Below are 17,876 nucleotides of genomic sequence, written 5' to 3'. Positions count from 1 at the left end.
ATTGACTGAAAGAGAAACAGAAAAAAAATAATAATAATAATAAATTAAAAGTTTTATAATCAGAAAAATGAAAACAAATAGAAAAAAAATAATATTAGCATGGGAGTCGCTGTGTTTCTAAAAGAAATTTTTGAACTGCACAGCGCGCACTCCTGTTGCTTCGTCCAAGCGAAGTAGCGCCAAAGGAAAGAACAACCTCAGTGGACACAGGCAGACCCAGCTGGTGAAACGGATTTTCTAATAGGCGCCTCCTCAAAGAAGAGAATCGGCGGCAGAACAGCAGGAAGTGGTCCACTGTCTCAGGCTCGGCACAAAATGGACACAGTGGAGAAACCGCCAGACCAGATCTGTGAAGGTAGAAATTAAGCAGAGGAACTCGGCATCGCAAACGCGTGAAAGAGACCTCCAGTCTGCGCGAACTCCAGTCTTTGCTGCTCCAAGGGTGCAGAAGATGCTTGTATTCGGGGGATGAAGTAAGCGCCGAGGCTGAAAATTCCTGAAATATTGTGTAACTGCGAAAACTCACCGCAGCTGTATATGCGCAGGCTGGCAGGACAGCAATTATTGGGCCACAGAGAGAGGCCCTTGCTAATGAATCAGCAACCTCATTTAACTGAATGCCCACGTGACCCGGTACCCAAAGCAACCTCACCGAATTTAGATGAAGCGGGATCAGCTGCTTAAAGAGGCGTAATGCCCGAGACTCAGAGGATGATGATAATGAAAAGCAAATAGATAGAGAGTCCGTCATAACCATGACTTTGGAAACGGCAGGATCTAATTTACGTAAGGCTAGAATGACAGCTAATAATTCGGCCAGATAAATTGGAGTGAAGTCAGGGAGACGGAGAGAAAAGGACCATCCCAATGCAGGTAAAAAAATGCCCACACCTGCCTTTTCACGATCCTGCGAGGCATCGGTAGCAATGAGAATATGAAAAGGAAAGGATCTTAGGTGGTCCTGTAACAAACCGAGAAGGAGAGGAAAGGGCTGGAGCTTGGCATTCGATGGGAAAATGTTATCAAATGCAATCTCGACTGAAGGTGAGATGTTATGCAGTGGATGGATATCTGTGAGCTTAATGTTTAAGGGATCGAGGAGAGACTGCACGAAACTTATCTGCGGAGTATGCAAACGAGACCAGGTGGCATTTAAAAAGACTGCGGGCTGACTAAGAAATATTACATTGGATGTGTGGAGAGGAGAGTCGCACAAATTTAAAAAGGTTTGGACTGTTAAAAGGCGAAATCTGGCTAATAAAGACGGAATTCGCGCCTCAAGGTGCAGGACAACATTAGCTACATACATTGGAAGTCCCAAGCAGAGGCGCAACGCCTCACGCTCCAAGAGCACAAGCGGTCGAAGTTTATAGGCTCCTGAGAATAAAACACATCCGAACTCCAAAATTGGGCGGACATACATTTTATAGATCAGCAGAAGTGTGTGCCTTCTCATCCCTGACCTAGCGCTGCAAAGCCGACGCAGGATGCCAATGGCCCGAACTCCTTTTAAAGAAACTTGCTCAATGTGAGGCCGCCAGGAAAGAGTAGAGTCATAGATCACTCCAAGATACTTCACTGTTTGAACCTGAGGAATTATATGATTTCTATAAGAAACGCAGATATGTACAGGATGAGAAACCGGGAAGACCAACAAGGCGCATTTGTTCACATTGAGGGACAGATGAATACTTCCTAACCAGTTGTCAAGAATATTGAGGTAATCCTGCAAGATCTGATACAGAGAGTGAATATCTTTTGCAGAAGCAAAAAGTGCGATGTCGTCAGCGTACACGTAAGTGTACGCTGACGATGCCCTACCTTACTTACCCCCTTTCGACCTCGAGCCGAACCTTTCTCAATAAATTAATCTCTCTCTCTCTTTCTGAATAAAACCTGCAAAATCATTTTCTGGATTTGGGGACAGCACCCGCAGGTCCGCCAATATCTTTTATTGGGACAGTAAACGCTCATTCTCTTTGTGTCTCCCGATATAATTTTAAGAGGAAGAGGAAGACGTAGAAGAATATATCTCGTTGGCGTTCACCACCGTACCTTGGAGGGGAGTATCTGTCCTCGCTTCGGCGAGCGCGGCTTCGGCCGCTTATCTGTTTTTTGAGCAGCGTCCGCTCCGGCGGACGCGGTTGTTGCTGCGACGCGCGTCTGTCCTTTCCTCTCTCTCGTTCCTCTGATCTTTTAACTCTCCTCTATCTGCACGTGGCAGCGGTGGTGGCTTGGATCGAGCCAGTAGCAGGCCCGTGCACTTTCCGTTTCATCCTTCTCTCAGTCACAACAACAACAACAACAACCGTACCTTGGCCAATCCCCCGCGTGGGTATGTGCCATTTTCATATGGAGAAGAAGAAGAAGAAGAAGAAGAAGAAGAAGAAGAAGAAGAAGAAGAAGAAGAAGAAGAAGAAGAAGAAGAAGAAGAAGAAGAAGAAGAAGAAGAAGAAGAAGAAGAAGAAGAAGAAGAAGAAGAAGAAGAAGGAAGGTACGTCAGAGAAAGATTTACCTGGAGGTCCCTCTCTCCAAGTTAGGGCTCCTGTTATCTCTGCCAGTGTTATCGTTCGGAGCGAGCGCCAAAGGATTTGCATTGGGTTCAATTTTTGGGAATCTCCATGATTACATAATTGCAACAGGTAGGTTGATTTGCTAACTCCTTTAAAGCATTGGAGTTTTTTTTATTATTATTCTCGCCAAAATGTTTTTTGTTATTTCACTTCAAATATTCTTCTGTCGTTTTTTATGAATACATTTTTCAAAATTCACGTTTGGCTCCGATATTTTGTCGTAATCCTATGGAAATTTCCGTATTTATACTACTATACCTTGGCCAATCCCCCCACGTGGGTATGTGCCATTACAAAGAGGAGGAAGAAGAAGAAGGTCTCCTGCAGGAACGCCATGAAAAATCCGTCGGTGAGTGTTTTTGAGGATGCAGCTTGCCGCAGCTACAAGCTAGTGCTTTTCTGGGTCATTAAGTTTCCGGTGGTTAAGTTTCCTTACTACGGGCAGTGAAGCATGGTGGCGTGCTGCGGGAATACTGCAGTGGTGCGCACTATCATTGAGCTCGGGCAGTGGTTTCTGCTTTCACAGATCACCTAACGATCACGCCGAGCCCTCAGCACAATACACGTATCAAGCTCTAGCAACAGGCTTTGGCTTTATACTTTCAATTAGAACGAAAAATCGGTACCTTCCTCGTACCATTCCAGGTAGCTTAAGTTTCGGCGCCGAGTAAAGTATGGCACACAGTCTGTGAAATGGGTTGCTGCGGTAATATCGTGAACATTGCGGATATATATTCTTGCACGCTAGACAAGGATGGAGCTCGGAGTGCATATAGCGATGCGGTATGCTGTTACTCTACTATACTGCCACGTCGGCACTTCTTAGAGTGTTAGCGAATCGTTTCAACTGAGTTCTTTATAATGGTTTATATCCTCGTGGGACCACGGGACCCACCCATGTCCTTGTAGCGTCTGCGTCTAGAGTTGCCCGCCATAGCACACATGAATTCTTAGCCGTGGCTCAAGCAGAGGTCGTGAGGCTCCAGGGCTCTTTAGCGGCAAGTCTTTGGAGGGACTGTCTCCCTCATTCTGTAGTAAACAGGAGCGGCAAGGAAGACACGGCGAACTCACAAACTTAGCCCGGTGCCAAATTGGCCGCGTGTACAATGGCTTGTAAACTTTTGTCTCATAGTGCCTCATACCACATACACGGCGTCCCTATATCCTGAGTCGCTTTGACACGTTAAACCCTCATGAGCCAAAAAGCATAACTATAGAAGTGTCTTCCTTTTCGCAGACATTGCACTATATCATGGGTTTCAGACATTCGTTAAAATGAGAGTCCAGTACAAAAGTGTGAGTGGAATGCTTAAAGGAACACCGGGAACAACTCTGTACAATTTTCCGTCAGTAAAAATCGACTATGTGGCCCTCCTAGGCCTGTTGATGTCTCTCCAGCAGCAAAGGACGCAATTGTGGCTGAGAAAGTGAGGTTTAAAAATTATCCGTCACTCGACTGAAACACTTCATGTCGACACCGAAGACTCCGTGAACAATGTTTTGAACTGAAGAGGTGGCGTGGCCTAGCCTGTGGGGTCCGCAGACCGGTGCTGACGCAAAGAAATTTACTTGCAAAATTGTCTGGCGATGACGACACCTGTATTTTATTTTTTTGGCCCTTCTAGCTTATAAGAGCTTAGTTTTCATTGAATGTAGTGTCTGTGTTGTTAGAATGCGGTAATCTATTGATGGAGGCGAACTTCATTTTGTCCTCAGTCTGTCCCTTTAAAGAAACTCTGAGCACAACTTGAAGTTAGCCTCTCTATCGATAGACTACATCACTTCAACGACAAAAAGACCATTATGTTGGAGTGAAAAGGGTGCAAGTAGTCCTCAAGCGCACTCTCTTTTTATAAAAGAGATGGCGCTAGAGGACAGCTTACTCTCTTGTCAGTTTAAAACAGTATCGAACTGTACTTTGTAGTAAGGACCTAAAGAGTTTGAATTGATCGGCCCTGAGAACTTTAAAACCAATTTTCCCGTCAATGAAAGCGTCTTCTGCTGCCGGGAAACGTCAACATAGCCAGAAGGAGACAGAGAATAAATTATAACTCAGAACAATAACTGCATGGAGTTGCGCTTAGTTGTCCCCTTAAGAACACTTTGTTCCTGGTGCTGAGGGGAGTGAAAGGGCACAAACATTTTTGGTTTAGTTCCTTATACGAATGCCATCGCGTTTACGTAGCAGTTGTTTTAACGAGTGACTTCAGGTTGACTGCTGGAGAACGGGAATTTCCCGACAGACACTGGCTGCGACGGTTGTATGCACCATGCGCGTTACGAGTGCAGTTTGAATAGTGTCCCAAAAGGGTAATATAAAGAAACACATTTAAAGAAACGAGAATACATGCGTATGCGCCGTGCCGAACGATGTGAACCTTAGAAAAAGATTATTCGCCTCTACAACTATGGCGGTTGAATTTCTTTGGAGGAGAAATTCTAGAGGCCCGTGTACTGTGCGATGTCAGTGCACGTTAAAGAACCCCAGGTGGTCGAAATTTGCGGAGCCCTCCACTACGGCGTCTCTCATAGCCTTAGTCGCTTTGGGACGTTAAACCCAACAAACCAAACCAAACCAAACCACAACTACGATTGCGGTTTGTTGGTTCTTAGTAGAGGAGAACAAGGGGCATCAGACGACTAAGATGGAGGAAGGCACAGATGAATGGCGCCGGCCCTGTGTGTTCATGTGGCGGCCCATGAACTTGTCCCCTGTGTCGCTGTGTTTTTTATAGTTAGAGATTAAGGTGGTGTCACTACAGTCTGATCATCTTAGCTGTTTGCTGGTTCCTTGACAGCAAACATCTCGTATGTGTGTCCGCAGTATGAGGGATTCACAGTATCGTCATTTCGCTTTTCGCAGATTGCCAGCCCCAACGACCCGACTGGCAGTCCTCTGACGGGAGCGCCTTTTATATTCAGCACCAGATACATCCAGACTGCCACCGGCGCATTAAACCTCGTTGAAACGGTGGGTGTGCCTCTATGGAAATGCCGAAGTCGATCGTGCCACTTGCACCAAGCTCCCCATTGATTGCAGCTATTTGCTTACTTTAACGGAAATCTTTCAAAAGTATTCAAGGCTTTCCAGCATTGCCCATTTCATTTATCATGCAACAGCAGTACATGCCAACTGTCAGTGAAGATGAAGTTTTGAAGTGTTTGAGAATGCTTGGTTCCAGGTCTTGTTGGCATCACGGGGTCCCATGAATATCATCTGTGTCTTGAAAGACACAACAACACCGGAATTTTGTTTTTTAAATGAAATAGGCTTTTGCGCCACTTCTTTATCCCGCAGCATAGCTGTTAACATGGCTTGATACTTTTTAAGGGTCTTTTCTCCTAAATAACTCTTTATCTTGAAAGTTGCATATTTACATCCAGTTGTCGTGCCGATGCACTTAGCAACAAAGCAACGCAGGCTGAAATGAGGCGAATTTTTCGTCGCCTATGCATATATGTATGTAGAAGAGCTCGCCGACGCTTTGACAGGGCATGGAGGATGAAGAAGCATGGACAAATAGCGCACGTAATGTACACTTCACCAGAGAACCAATTGAATATCCATGCTCAGCACTCTTGGTAAAAATTTTGAATATTGGAAAACTGTAAGGAACTGGTATAAAAATATTGAAAGCAATGGTCTATTCTTATGTTGTGTAGCAAAATCTTTCTTTTATAGTGTTTCCATCATTCGCATTGAAGAGTTAAGAGAGGCATATAAAACCAATGGGGAACTCTTATCACGATAGCAAAAATGTGAAGAGCAAAAAAATGCAAGCCTAAAAATGTAAATTTAGAATTATTGCTGACTGAAGATGTCTGATATAGAGCACGACGATGAGTAAATATAAATAATTAGAGTCGGGAGAATACTTGCGCCAAGGGGACAGCGGACCACCATTTGAAGGAATTGCTTAGCTGGAAGTGCGTTCTTTGGACCACCCGCAAAGACAAGATAAAAAAAAAGGCTAGTAACTTGCTAACCTGTGACTGGATGCTTGGTCACCGTGAATGTTCCACATGTGTGGGATCAAACTGAAGTCCCTCTAACCTTTCAGTATAGTACAAAAGGCCCTCAGTTTAAACTCAGCCCATCCAAGGGCTGTCTTTGTCGGCGCTCAATAAATGCAAAGGGGAGAAAGAAATCCATTCAAAGGAAGAACCACCTTGTGTTTGAGGAAAGATTTCCGGCGTCCATAAGTGACGGCGTGCAGAGGAAAACTTTGTATGCCGCGTAAACTAACGGAGTTGTAGGGTCAGAAATAGGACAGTGCAAGAACAAGTGTGCCGAGGCAAAGCGGCTGGCTGAACTGGAGACGACGCGCGAAACAGATCAATCGCCCCAAGTTCATATTCAACGCGACTACTGGGAAATCTCGCGTATGAAACGAGCTTCGGAAGAAAAACCATCAATACAGCGATTGATACAAACCTACTCATTGGCTGTCAAATGTTTCAAAAATTAGTTATAGAACGATCATGTTTTTTTTTCGTGGTGCAGGTGTAAGCGGCGGCTTGGGTTAAGTTAAGAACGGTTTGTGACCTTCCAACAGACGCGTTCCCACAGGAGGCGGCATATTGTTAGGTCCATATAATGCGCACATCGTCCAAGACGAGTCGATAAACCATCGCACTGATACGTTCAAAATCATCATCGGTAAGCTCGAGTCGATAAACTATCGCACTGCTACGTTCGAAATCATCATCGGTAAACTATACGCGAATCAATGTGTGACAACGTTTGGTACCTCACCAAAAATCCCTTTCGTCGTCAGGAGGTTATTCACAGCCGTCAACACAAGCCAGCTCATGCCTGCTGTATGCCTTCAATGCGCGCCGCGATTTCAGCAGCAGTAGTTTTCTTATCTACGGATGATGTGGCTGCGTGTGCAGTGCCTGGCGGTGGTGCTGTTCAATTCGCTCTGCTCGCACTCGGACGAGAGCCTGTCCGAGACGCTGTTCATGGCCTCGTTCCTCTACTCCATCGCCGGCCTGTACCTGCTGCTGGACGGCAGCTGCAACCAGCCTCAGTCGGGGCCAGCCCGGCAGCCGTCCACGCTTGTGGTGCGTGGGGCCTCACAGGCCTTGTCGGCAGCGTACGACGAGCTAAATAAGCACCGTGGCAGAAATGGCAGTTAGGCGTAACCTTTGCCATATAAGAAGCGTGCAAGAGAGCGCAGTCGCTGACAACCTGGCCTGAAGCGCCCACAACGCGCTTCTGGCTTCCTTTCTCAATTCATCCAAGTTGTACCAATTAATGCACTCTTTATCAATGAGGATTACTTTGCATAGCGTGTGGACGGCACTTTTCCTGAAAGCTGGACCTCTGTGTGATAGAGAAAGTAAGGTGCGGACGAGGTATGTTCGAGTGTGAAGAATCGACAGAGCAGCTATGGTAAAAGCCATGGAGAAAGTATTGTTTCAGGGCATATTTCACAAGATACGACTTGCCAGCGATAGCCTGTAAATGCGGGTTAGGCTGACTGCGATAAATAGCTTTCAGGGAATAAATTCCTTAGGCTACACTTTGCTTTTCCCGTTTATCATACTTGCATGAAACAATGACAGTTGGAAGATGACTGGGCTCTGCATTTGCTTTTGAATCCTTGTAGGACATGTATGGTCAGGTATGATTATGCGAAAGAACAACACGTAGTGAGGCAATTTTGTGAGATTTTGTTAACGGACAAGTACCAGCTTGGCTGCGTGGTTCCTGAAGCATGTTTCGATAGCCTTCGTTTTCGCTTAGTTTGGCGCTTTACCGTTTGTCGACGCACTTAGGCACATTCTTCAAAATCAGCAGATTTTACGAACAGCGCGTTGGATATATCAAAGAAGTGTAGATCAGGCAAAGTGCAGAAAAATATGTACCACTGCACAAGCTCGAACCGCTTATTTCTTGCATACTGTGGATCTTTTTGAAATGCCTTAACGCCGGGCGCATGTTAACGTCCAGAACACCTATGGTGTAAAGTCAGCGGGGAGCACGCGAAACTCGTGCAACGCGTTATTAGCGACTGTTGGAGACCGCATTATCAGTTCTGATGACGTAATACTGCCCGTGAGTTTCTGCTGGCAGCAACCTTGACCTCACAGAGCAAGGTCCTAACACCTTTCGCTTTGAGACGCAACATGCTGCGTTGCTACAAATTGCAGCTGCGCAAAGTTACCCACAACTAGCTGCGACGCATGATTTGTGGCCGGCTGATCCTTGTACTCTGTCCGCAGATGCTGCAGCTACTCACCTACCACAGCATGGGGAGCGTCGCCTTCCTGGTGTGCGGTTGCTTCGTCCTCGTCCAACACTTCGGCATAGCCAGGGCTATCGTCGCAGGCGTGAGTGCCAAACCACTGCGCCAAGTCCACCCGAGAGGGGATTATTATACCTTGTTGCTAGGAATTCGCATCGTCGATGCAATTTGCGTGAAGATGCGTTAAAATTAAGTTATATCCATTTTTGGCACAAATCATCGGGGGGGGGGGGGGGGCGCCCTGATTAACCGATTCAGCAGGAATTGGGTTAAACCCAATTCGCTCAAATGAAATGTCATGCTCGTTCAGTGACGGATCGCTGAACCTGTTCGACGTCATTGTCTCAATAGCGGTAACGGCGACGTATACGACAAATTTTAATGTTTGCTGCCAGGGGTTAGCGCTAAAAAAACAAGCCGGATTAGTGGTGTAATAAAAGCGAGCTAGCGCAAACCACACGGTAAAAGACGGCGTGGTGGTAAGCGTCTAGCGGAGCAAAGCGCTGAAGACTGCGGGAGGCATGCTGAGGCACTTACCCGTTGGAAGAAGTCCCCCCTTAAGTGAATAACACAGAATAATGGAAGCGACTTTTCATTTGTGCGCTCTTTGCAGCAAGGCCATTTTGTACATAAGTGGGCATAGTGTGTGGATGCCTAGATGGAAACAAACACTGACCCATCGAATGCACAAAAGCTGTGTTTAATCCAACTCTAAGAATAAACTCCACGCTCGTCATCGATAATACCGCGTATTGCAAATTGCAAATTCTATCACATTTTTCCTTCACTGTGTTTGTCTAAACATGCTCCCAATTTATTTTTAAGCGTACGAATGTGCATCTTATTCGGTGCAAGCAAGCTGTGCAGCTTCGCACCGAGAGCCCCTGCGTTGTTCGTGACTTTTATGCGAAGCATACTAAAATAGCCCAACCCAGCTCCTCGAGCGCGGCGGTGTCGTTACCATTGACCTTTCGTGACCTCCATGTCATACCACGTGATGCGTGACGTCACAGCAGATGAAAAACGGGGCCCCAACTCGCACCGTCCCGCGAGGCGTCGTGACCAAGGATGACCACGTGGTGCGTGACGTCACAGCAGATGAGAAACGGGGGCCCAGCTCGCGCCATCGCGCGAGGCGTCGCGACCAAGGAGGACCACGTGATGCGTGACGTAACGACATAGGAGAAACGGGGCCCCAGCTCGCGCCGTCGCGCGAGGCGTCGCGACCAATGTGTTTCCTGCTTCTGCCGCTAGGTGCGCTTTAGTGAACACGTGATGCTGGAGCGGCGGTATACAAGGGGGTGCGCCTGCCTCTGCTAGGCGTACACGGGATAGAGATGCCTCCTGGAGACAGGGCTGCTCGTTGGAATGAGAAGCAAAAGTTGCGGCGTGCTACAGAGACTGATGAAGAGCGTGAAGAACGTCTAGCCAAGCGGCGTGCTCGATATGCAACTCGGCGACAATATTGATACGTGCATCCGAAGAGACAGAAGTAGTGCATGCACGAGAAGAGGAGTGAGTGAGTAGAAACTTTATTGATTTATAAGATTTAGCCTGCGGTGGAGGTCTTCTTCAAGTCTTCTCTTCAAGTCTTGAGGTTGCCTCCTTAGCCTTGGGTGGTCCCCTAGTCCAGGGCTCCACTGAGTCTGGCCACCTCGCTTGCGTGTGCTATGAGTGCCCTTTGGGCCTCTAGCTCGCAGCTGGTGAGCCGGCTCTCCCATTGCTCCGCACTTGGTGTGTCGTGTTTGTGGAACGATATGTTTCTGTCGCATTCCCATGTTATGTGGTATAGTGTTGGCCTCGCTTCGCACCAAGGGCATGTGGCGCGGTATTGTGTCGGGAACATCTTGCTTAGTATATATAAGTTGGGGAAGGAGCCTGTCTGTAGCTTCCGCCATTTTGCGGCTTCTTCCTTGCTTAGCTCTTTGTGTGGTGGGGGGTATTTGTATCTTAGCCCCCTGTATAAACTTAGTGTTTCAGAGTACCCAGCCCCTAGGCTAGTCCAGAGCTCCTCCGGGGCTTGTGACCCCCCAGCTCGGATAGTAAGCCCTCGAGCTAGTTCGTCCGCCCTTTCGTTGCCCCAGACCCCCGCGTGGCCTGGTATCCAAATTATGTTATGTTTCTCTCTCCTCCCCGAGGGTGTCCCCTCGCTGAGGATCCTGAGTGTCGTTTTGCCTACCCTTCCTTTTGTGTAGTTTCGACACGCTTCTTGTGAGTCTGTTAAAATATTCAAGGGTCTCCCCTTTCTATCCCCCTCCCTCATTGCTAGGGCTATCGCTATCTCCTCCGCCTCTGCTACATTTGATGCCCTGGCCGTGAGGCTCGTTATGTGTGCTCCCTGGTGGTTGACGACTACCGCCACCATTTTATGTCCTCGTTCACCATAGTACGGGGAAGCGTCGGTGTATACCGTGCTGTCCCTGTGCCCTATTGTTTTTTCATAGTATTCTGCTCTGGCTCTCCTCCTGCTGGCATGGAGGTTTGGGTCCATGTTGCGGGGGATGGGTTGTACGCTTATGTTTCTTCTTAGTGCGTCTGGTATGTTTGCCCTGTTGTTGTGATGGTTCTCCGTCTCCCGACCCAACCTAGTCAGAAGTGCTCGTCCGGTTCTTGTGTCGCTGAGTCTTTGAAGTTGTGCCTTTATTTGGCATTCACTCAGCTCTTCAAAAGTGTTGTTTAGCCCTAGTTGCATTAGCTTCTCGTTGGACGTGTTCCTTGGTAGATGTAAGGCTATCTTGTACGCTTTGCGAAGGATAGCTTCTGCTTGCTCTCTTTCAGCTTTGATGGTTACGTGGTATGGTAGTGAGTATGTTATTCGACTGACTATCAGGCACGAGAAGAGGAAGAAGTTAGTTGGCTCTCGCGCGCGCGCTCGAACCTCTGAGGGACCGCCGCAGGTTTTTGCGTCTCTTCGCTGGTGTTCTTTTTGGCGTTGCACGCTACAGTTTGGTGGAGCAGTACTGGGTACGCTTCCTGACCTGCACACTCCGTACAGCGTCACTACGGACCTCACACCGGTTCAGCAGCGACCCAGCCGCCGTCTCCGCGGAGAGTCGCCTGAATTTGGGCCCCTTTCCCCCGCCAACAAGGACGACGCAGCCTCGACCGCCGAGTCCAACTGACATGGCCACTGACACCAGGACCCCGCCGCCGATCCAGCCTCTACCGTCGAGTCCAACTGCCATGGCCGCTGACACCAGGCCCCTGGCGCCGATCCTTTGCCACCCACCGCGAACACCGCCATCTTTTCACGGTGACGTGTTCGAAGACGCTGAGGACTGGCTGGAGACCTTCGAGCGGGTCGCACGCTACAACGGCTGGTGCGACGAGCGCAAGCTCAATAACGTCTACTTTGCCCTGGAAGAATCTGCTCGGACGTGGTTTGAAAACCACGAGGCTACCCTTCCCACCTGGGAGACGTTTTGCCGGAGTCTCCTGGCTACGTTCCCTAACGCTGACCGCCGGGAGAAGGCTGAAGCTGCGCTGCACTCCCGAAATCAGCGCACGAACGAGAGCGTGCGCATGTACACCGAAGACATGGCCCGTCTTTTCAAGCGCGCCGACCCCAACATGACAGAGGAGAAGAAGCTACGCCATCTCATGCGTGGGGTTAAGCAGGAGCTGTTCGCGGGCCTCGTGCGCAGCCCACCCCGCACGGTGGCGGAATTTCTAACCGAGGCGACCACGATGGAGACGACGCTGCAACAACGGGCCCGCCAGTACAACCGGGACATCAACTGCATGGTGCCCGAAGGCTTTTCGTCGTGTCTCGGCGGCAGTGCAGACACCTTGCGCGAACTAATTCGCTCAGTTGTCCGGGAGGAACTCCAACGGATCCATCTGCCCCAGGTTGCACCTGCGCCGCTGGCAGCACTGACTGAAGTCGTCAGGGACAAGGTGCGACAGGTTGCGCAGGCACCTCCTGTCCCCGAAGCGCCGTCCCGGTTCGATGACAGACCCACGTACGCATCCGTTGTACGTCGCACGACAGGCTACGGTCCCGTTACCCCAACGCCTGGCGGGAGCAACATCGGCACATGTCACGCAAGCGTGCCTGGCTACGGTATGGCCCGGCGACCCCCGTGAGTAACATCGCCGCATATTCCGCAACCGCATCTGCTACAGCTGAATCACGGCCTCGCAAGTCGGATTTGTGGCGTACACCGGACCGCAGGCCTCTGTGCTACCACTGTGGGGAGCCCGGTCACCTCTACCGAGCATGTCCGTACCGCCAAGTGGCCCTTCGCGGATTCCATCCCGACGCACCCTGCCCTCAGAACGGCGAACGTCCGCATGAGATTGCGCAGCATCTATGGGCACGCCAGAACCCTGCCTACTCTGGAAGGCGCGAGTCGCGTTCCCCTTCGCCTCTCCGTTATCGCTCATCGAGCCCTGGCCGCCAGAGTAGCTCTGCTGGCCGTCGCTCGCCGAGTCCGCGTCGGGAAAACTAACACCAGCGACCTCTGTAGGCAAGGCCGCTGACGTCGGGACGTGTCAAGACCCTCCATCGCGAAACCCTCGAGCCGACAATACCTGGACAGCGAGAGGCAGCGACAGTATCAGATACGCTGCATCCGATTTGCGTGTGACAGTTGATGGCACTGAGATTACCGCGCTGCTCGATACCGGGGCTGATTATTCTGTTATGAGCCGTGTCTTTGCTGGAGAACTTAAGAAAGTTCTGGCACCGTGGACGGGGACCCCCATTCGCACCGCTGGTGGCCACCTAATTTCCCCTGTGGGCAAGTGTACGGCTAGAGTTGGGATTAGTGGTTTCACGTGCGTTGGTGAATTTGTCGTACTCCCCGAGTGTTCCAGAGACTTGATTCTGAGGATCGACTTCCTGCAGTCGAACGGCACTGTGATTGACTTTCAGGAGGCACGTGTCACGTTCTCGACCAAACAGGCTGTGGCGCGCTTTGACTCCCGCGATCCCTGCAGCAACGCCCTGCGCATTGTCGAGAACGACGTTACAGTGCCGCCGCGGTGCAGTGTTCTGGTGCTCGTGCGGAATGACCTCTTTCACGACTACGAGGGCCTAGCGGACAGCCATAGCCCACTGCTGCTTAAGCGGGGACTCGCCGTTGCAAGAGGTCTCGTCCAACTATGTGACGGCCGCACCCACGTCCTCCTGACTAACTTTGCCAACGAACATCAGCACCCGGCCAAAGGCATGGCTATTGCCTTCCTCCACGACATTGCTGAGGTTCCAGGTTTGTGCACCGTGGGAGGACCCACTCCGGAGCATGCTGGCCCACATCACGTTCTTCAGTCCGTCAGAATAAATCCTGCCCTGCTGTCGGTTCAGAGGGATCTTCTGTAGGACCTCTTGGCAGACTTTGCGGACTGTTTCGCTACGTGCTCGAAGGTCGGCCGAACTCCACTCGCCAAGCATCGTATCATCACTGACGAGTCTACGCGACCCGTCTGCCAGCGCCGATATCGTGTTTCCCTGGTGGAGAGAGAAGCCATTCAGAATCAGGTTGCCGAGATGCTTGCAGACGATGTCATTCAGCCGTCCACCAGTCCGTGGGCATCGCCTGTGGTTCTTGTCAAAAAAGAAAGGACAATACTCTGCGTTTCTGCGTGGACTACAGGAAACTTAACAACGTGACCAAAAAGGACGTTTACCCGCTGCCCAGGATAGATGACGCACTCGACCGATTGAGGAATGCCCGATACTTCTCGTCATTAGATCTTAATAGCGGGTACTGGCAAATCGAAGTGGACGAGCGAGACCGGGAGAAGACGGCTTTCGTGACGCCTGACGGCCTCTATGAGTTTAAAGTGCTTCCATTTGGTCTGTGCTCAGCACCGGCCACGTTCCAACGCATGATGAACACTGTTCTCTCCGGCTTGAAATGGCAGTCCTGCTTGGTGTACCTGGACGATGTCGTTATATTTTCGACCACCTTTGACCAACACTTGCAGCGGTTGCGCATTGTGCTACAAGCGCTCAAATCCGCGCAACTCACCATCAAAGCCGAGAAATGCTATTTTGGCTTTGAGGAACTTCGCTTTCTTGGTCACGTTGTCAGCGCGCGCACAAGGTGTTCGCCCGGACCCTGATAAGACCGCTGCCGTCTCAGTTTTTCCACGCCCAACTGACAAGAAGGCCGTTCGTCGGTGTTTGGGCCTGTGCTCCTATTATAGGCGCTTTATTCAAGATTTCTCGAAAATCGCGGAACCGCTGAACGCACCGACCCGTGACGACGCGCCCTTCCTGTGGGGGACCGACGAACAGGCTGCATTTACCGAGCTTCGCAGCCGTCTGCAAAGCACTCCGATACTCGGCCATTTCGACGAGCATGCTGCCACGGACATCCACACTGACGCCAGCAATGTTGGCCTTGGTGCAGTGCTGATACAGTGGCAAGACGGTGCAGAACGGGTCGTCAGTTATGCTAGTCGAACACTTACGCGCTCCGAGACCAACTATTCTACGACGGAGAAAGAATGTCTTGCAGTGATATGGGCCATCTGCAAATTCCGACCGTACCTCTACGGACGACCCTTCCGTGTAGTAAGCGACCACCACTCCTTATGCTGGCTGGCGAGCCTCAAAGAGCCCTCAGGACGCTTGGCTAGATGGAGCTTACGCTTGCAAGAATACGACTTAACAGTAGTTTACAAGTCTGGCCGTAAGCATCAGGATGCGGATTGTCTGTCGCGCGCGCCTATCCCAATCAATGCCGAAGAAACCACCGATGATTTTCCTTTCCTGGGCTCTGTTAGTACCACCAAATGGCGCAGCTTCAGAGGGCGGACTCGGAGCTGGCGCCGCTCATCGATTACATCGAAGGCAGTGAAGCTCCCATTCCGCGTGTTTTTCGAGGGCTTCACACCTTCACTTTACGGTGTCCTCTACAAGCGCAACTTTGCCAACAGCGAAGAAGTGTTTCTACTTGTCGTACCATCACAACTGCGGTCTGAGATCTTGAGTGCCTGTCATGATGCACCATCCGCCGGCCACCTTGGAGTCAGCCGTACACTCGCGCGGATTCGACAAAAGTATTATTGGCCCAGGTTACTCCCATCGGTGCGGGCCTACGTAAAAACGTGCCGTGAATGCCAACGTCGGAAGACACCTCCATTGAAACCAGCCGGATTTCTTCACCCCGTCGATCCACCGAGGACCCCTTTCCAACAGCTGGGCATGGATCTCCTTGGTCCATTCTGGAAAGCGTTGGATAGTCGTTGCGACTGACTACCTCAGACGGTACGCTGAGACCACGTCTCTTGCCAAAGGCACTGCTGCTGAAGTGGCGCAGTTCTTCGTCCACAACATTGTCTTGCGTCATGGCGCACCCGCCGTTGTTGTTACTGACCGCGGAACTGCTTTCACGGCCCGCTTAACCCAGTCCGTGATGACTCTCACGCACACGAGCCATCGACGTGCTACGGCGTATCACCCGCAGACAAACGGGTTGGTAGAGCGACTCAACCGCACACTAGCCGACATGCTATCAATGTACGTTGACGTCGAGCATCGAACTTGGGACACCATTCTGCCGTACGTAACGTTTGCGTACAACACCGCCCTGCAGGAAATAACCCGACTGACCCCCTTTCAGCTTGTCTTCGGTCGCCAGGTGACCACTCCGTTGGATGCTATGTTGCCCGTCGACCCTTACTGCGACTCTGACGCTGACCTCGACGTAGATACCTTCGTTCAGCGTGCTGAGGAAGCGCGTCAACTGGCCCGCCTGCGCATCCACCGTCAACAGGAGACTGACGCCGCTAGGTACAACTATGGGCGCCGTTTCGTCAGTTAGGCGCCCGGCGACCTTGTGTGGATTTGGATACCTGCTCGTCGCCGCGGGCTCTCTGAAAAGCTGCTTCGCCGATACTTCGGCCCTTACAAAGTAGTGCGCCGCATCAGTGATGTGACTTATGCAGTTGCTCCCGCCCCGACACCTTGTTCATCGCGCCGGTCGCACCGAACTGAAGTCGTACACGTTGTTCGCATGAAGCCTTACCACGACTGTCTACCTGACTGAACTGCAGTCCACTGCAGCTGTGCTCTACCCTTTCGCTGACTTTTCTCTTTTAGCCGCATCGTGTCGATGCTGCAGAAGAGGGGGACAGTGATACGTGCATCCGAAGAGACAGAAGTAGTGCATGCACGAGAAGAGGAAGAAGTTAGTTGGCTCTCGCGCGCGCGCTCGAACCTCTGAGGGACCGCCGCAGGTTTTTGCGTCTCTGCGCTGGTGTTCTTTTTGGCGTTGCACGCTCAATATGCTTCGAATCTGACTAGGCGTAACCTAAGCTAAGCCTCAGCCATTTTTTTTCTGTCTCGTTTCTCCGCAGACTGTGTCGGTGGTACAAGCAGGCGTGCATCTCTCACACGCCCTCTACATCTACCGGGGAGACTTTCAGCGCTGGATGGACAGCGTCTGAACTGAGCCTGTCTCGCCGCTGCAGGGGACGCCATTGCGTCGTTCTGCTATAAGACGACGAAGTTTCAAGCGCAGTTATTCGCACATGTCATACCATCAGTGTCATTCCTGCTTTTTCTTTACCATATTTATATCGCCTGTTTTTTCCGTAATAGCATATCCATACGGTATTCATTGCTCGATAAACAAATATAAACGTCAAATAAATTGATACTTCGCTTTTGAGTGCCGGCTTTCGAATTCAACTTTTCGAGTCAGGTTTTGCTGCCTGATTGTTTCCCCTAACAGTATGTACAGGCTGCTTGCGACGGCTTGCGAAATGGGACATTCACAACTCATGAGCTGTGCAGTTCAGAGGTGTGCACTTAAAGACACCTCTATCACACCTCTGAAAGCGCAGTTACTAAATCTGAATATTAGTTAAAATCAGTTCTTCCCAAAACAGTTGGGTGCATAATGGTAAGAGTATGGGAACGCGATGTGACGTCATTTTCTTGGGTTTTGCCGTGATTTTCACATCGCGGGAGTTCGCGCACAAGGAGATTACTAAAGTAGACAAAGGATAATTTCATAATTGCATAATTATATCACTGCGTCCGGGAGGCTCACTTGCTAGTTATAATTTACATTATTTATTCATTTTTTTGCAC

The 17,876-nt window shown here is 50.2% G+C and overlaps 1 protein-coding gene across 1 annotated transcript; it reads left to right on the top strand.

Annotated features, from left to right (window-relative positions):
• The first annotated feature begins 5,306 nt into the window (after window positions 1-5,306).
• Window positions 5,307-17,438, top strand: LOC149343439 (uncharacterized). The gene is made up of 4 exons (XM_089542389.1): window positions 5,307-5,544; window positions 7,470-7,640; window positions 8,805-8,912; window positions 17,138-17,438. The coding sequence occupies exons 2-4, from the start codon at window positions 7,539-7,541 to the stop codon at window positions 17,225-17,227; spliced, it is 300 nt and encodes a 99-aa protein (XP_089398515.1). The 5' UTR covers window positions 5,307-5,544; window positions 7,470-7,538; the 3' UTR covers window positions 17,228-17,438.
• Window positions 17,439-17,876: the final 438 nt, after the last annotated feature.

This window comes from Amblyomma mixtum, chromosome 5 (assembly GCF_055824585.1).
Source record: "Amblyomma mixtum isolate Tamu chromosome 5, ASM5582458v1, whole genome shotgun sequence".
Taxonomy (NCBI): Eukaryota; Metazoa; Arthropoda; class Arachnida; order Ixodida; family Ixodidae; genus Amblyomma; species Amblyomma mixtum.
Note: the sequence above shows the minus strand (reverse complement) of the source record. Positions and strands in the feature narration are given on the sequence as shown.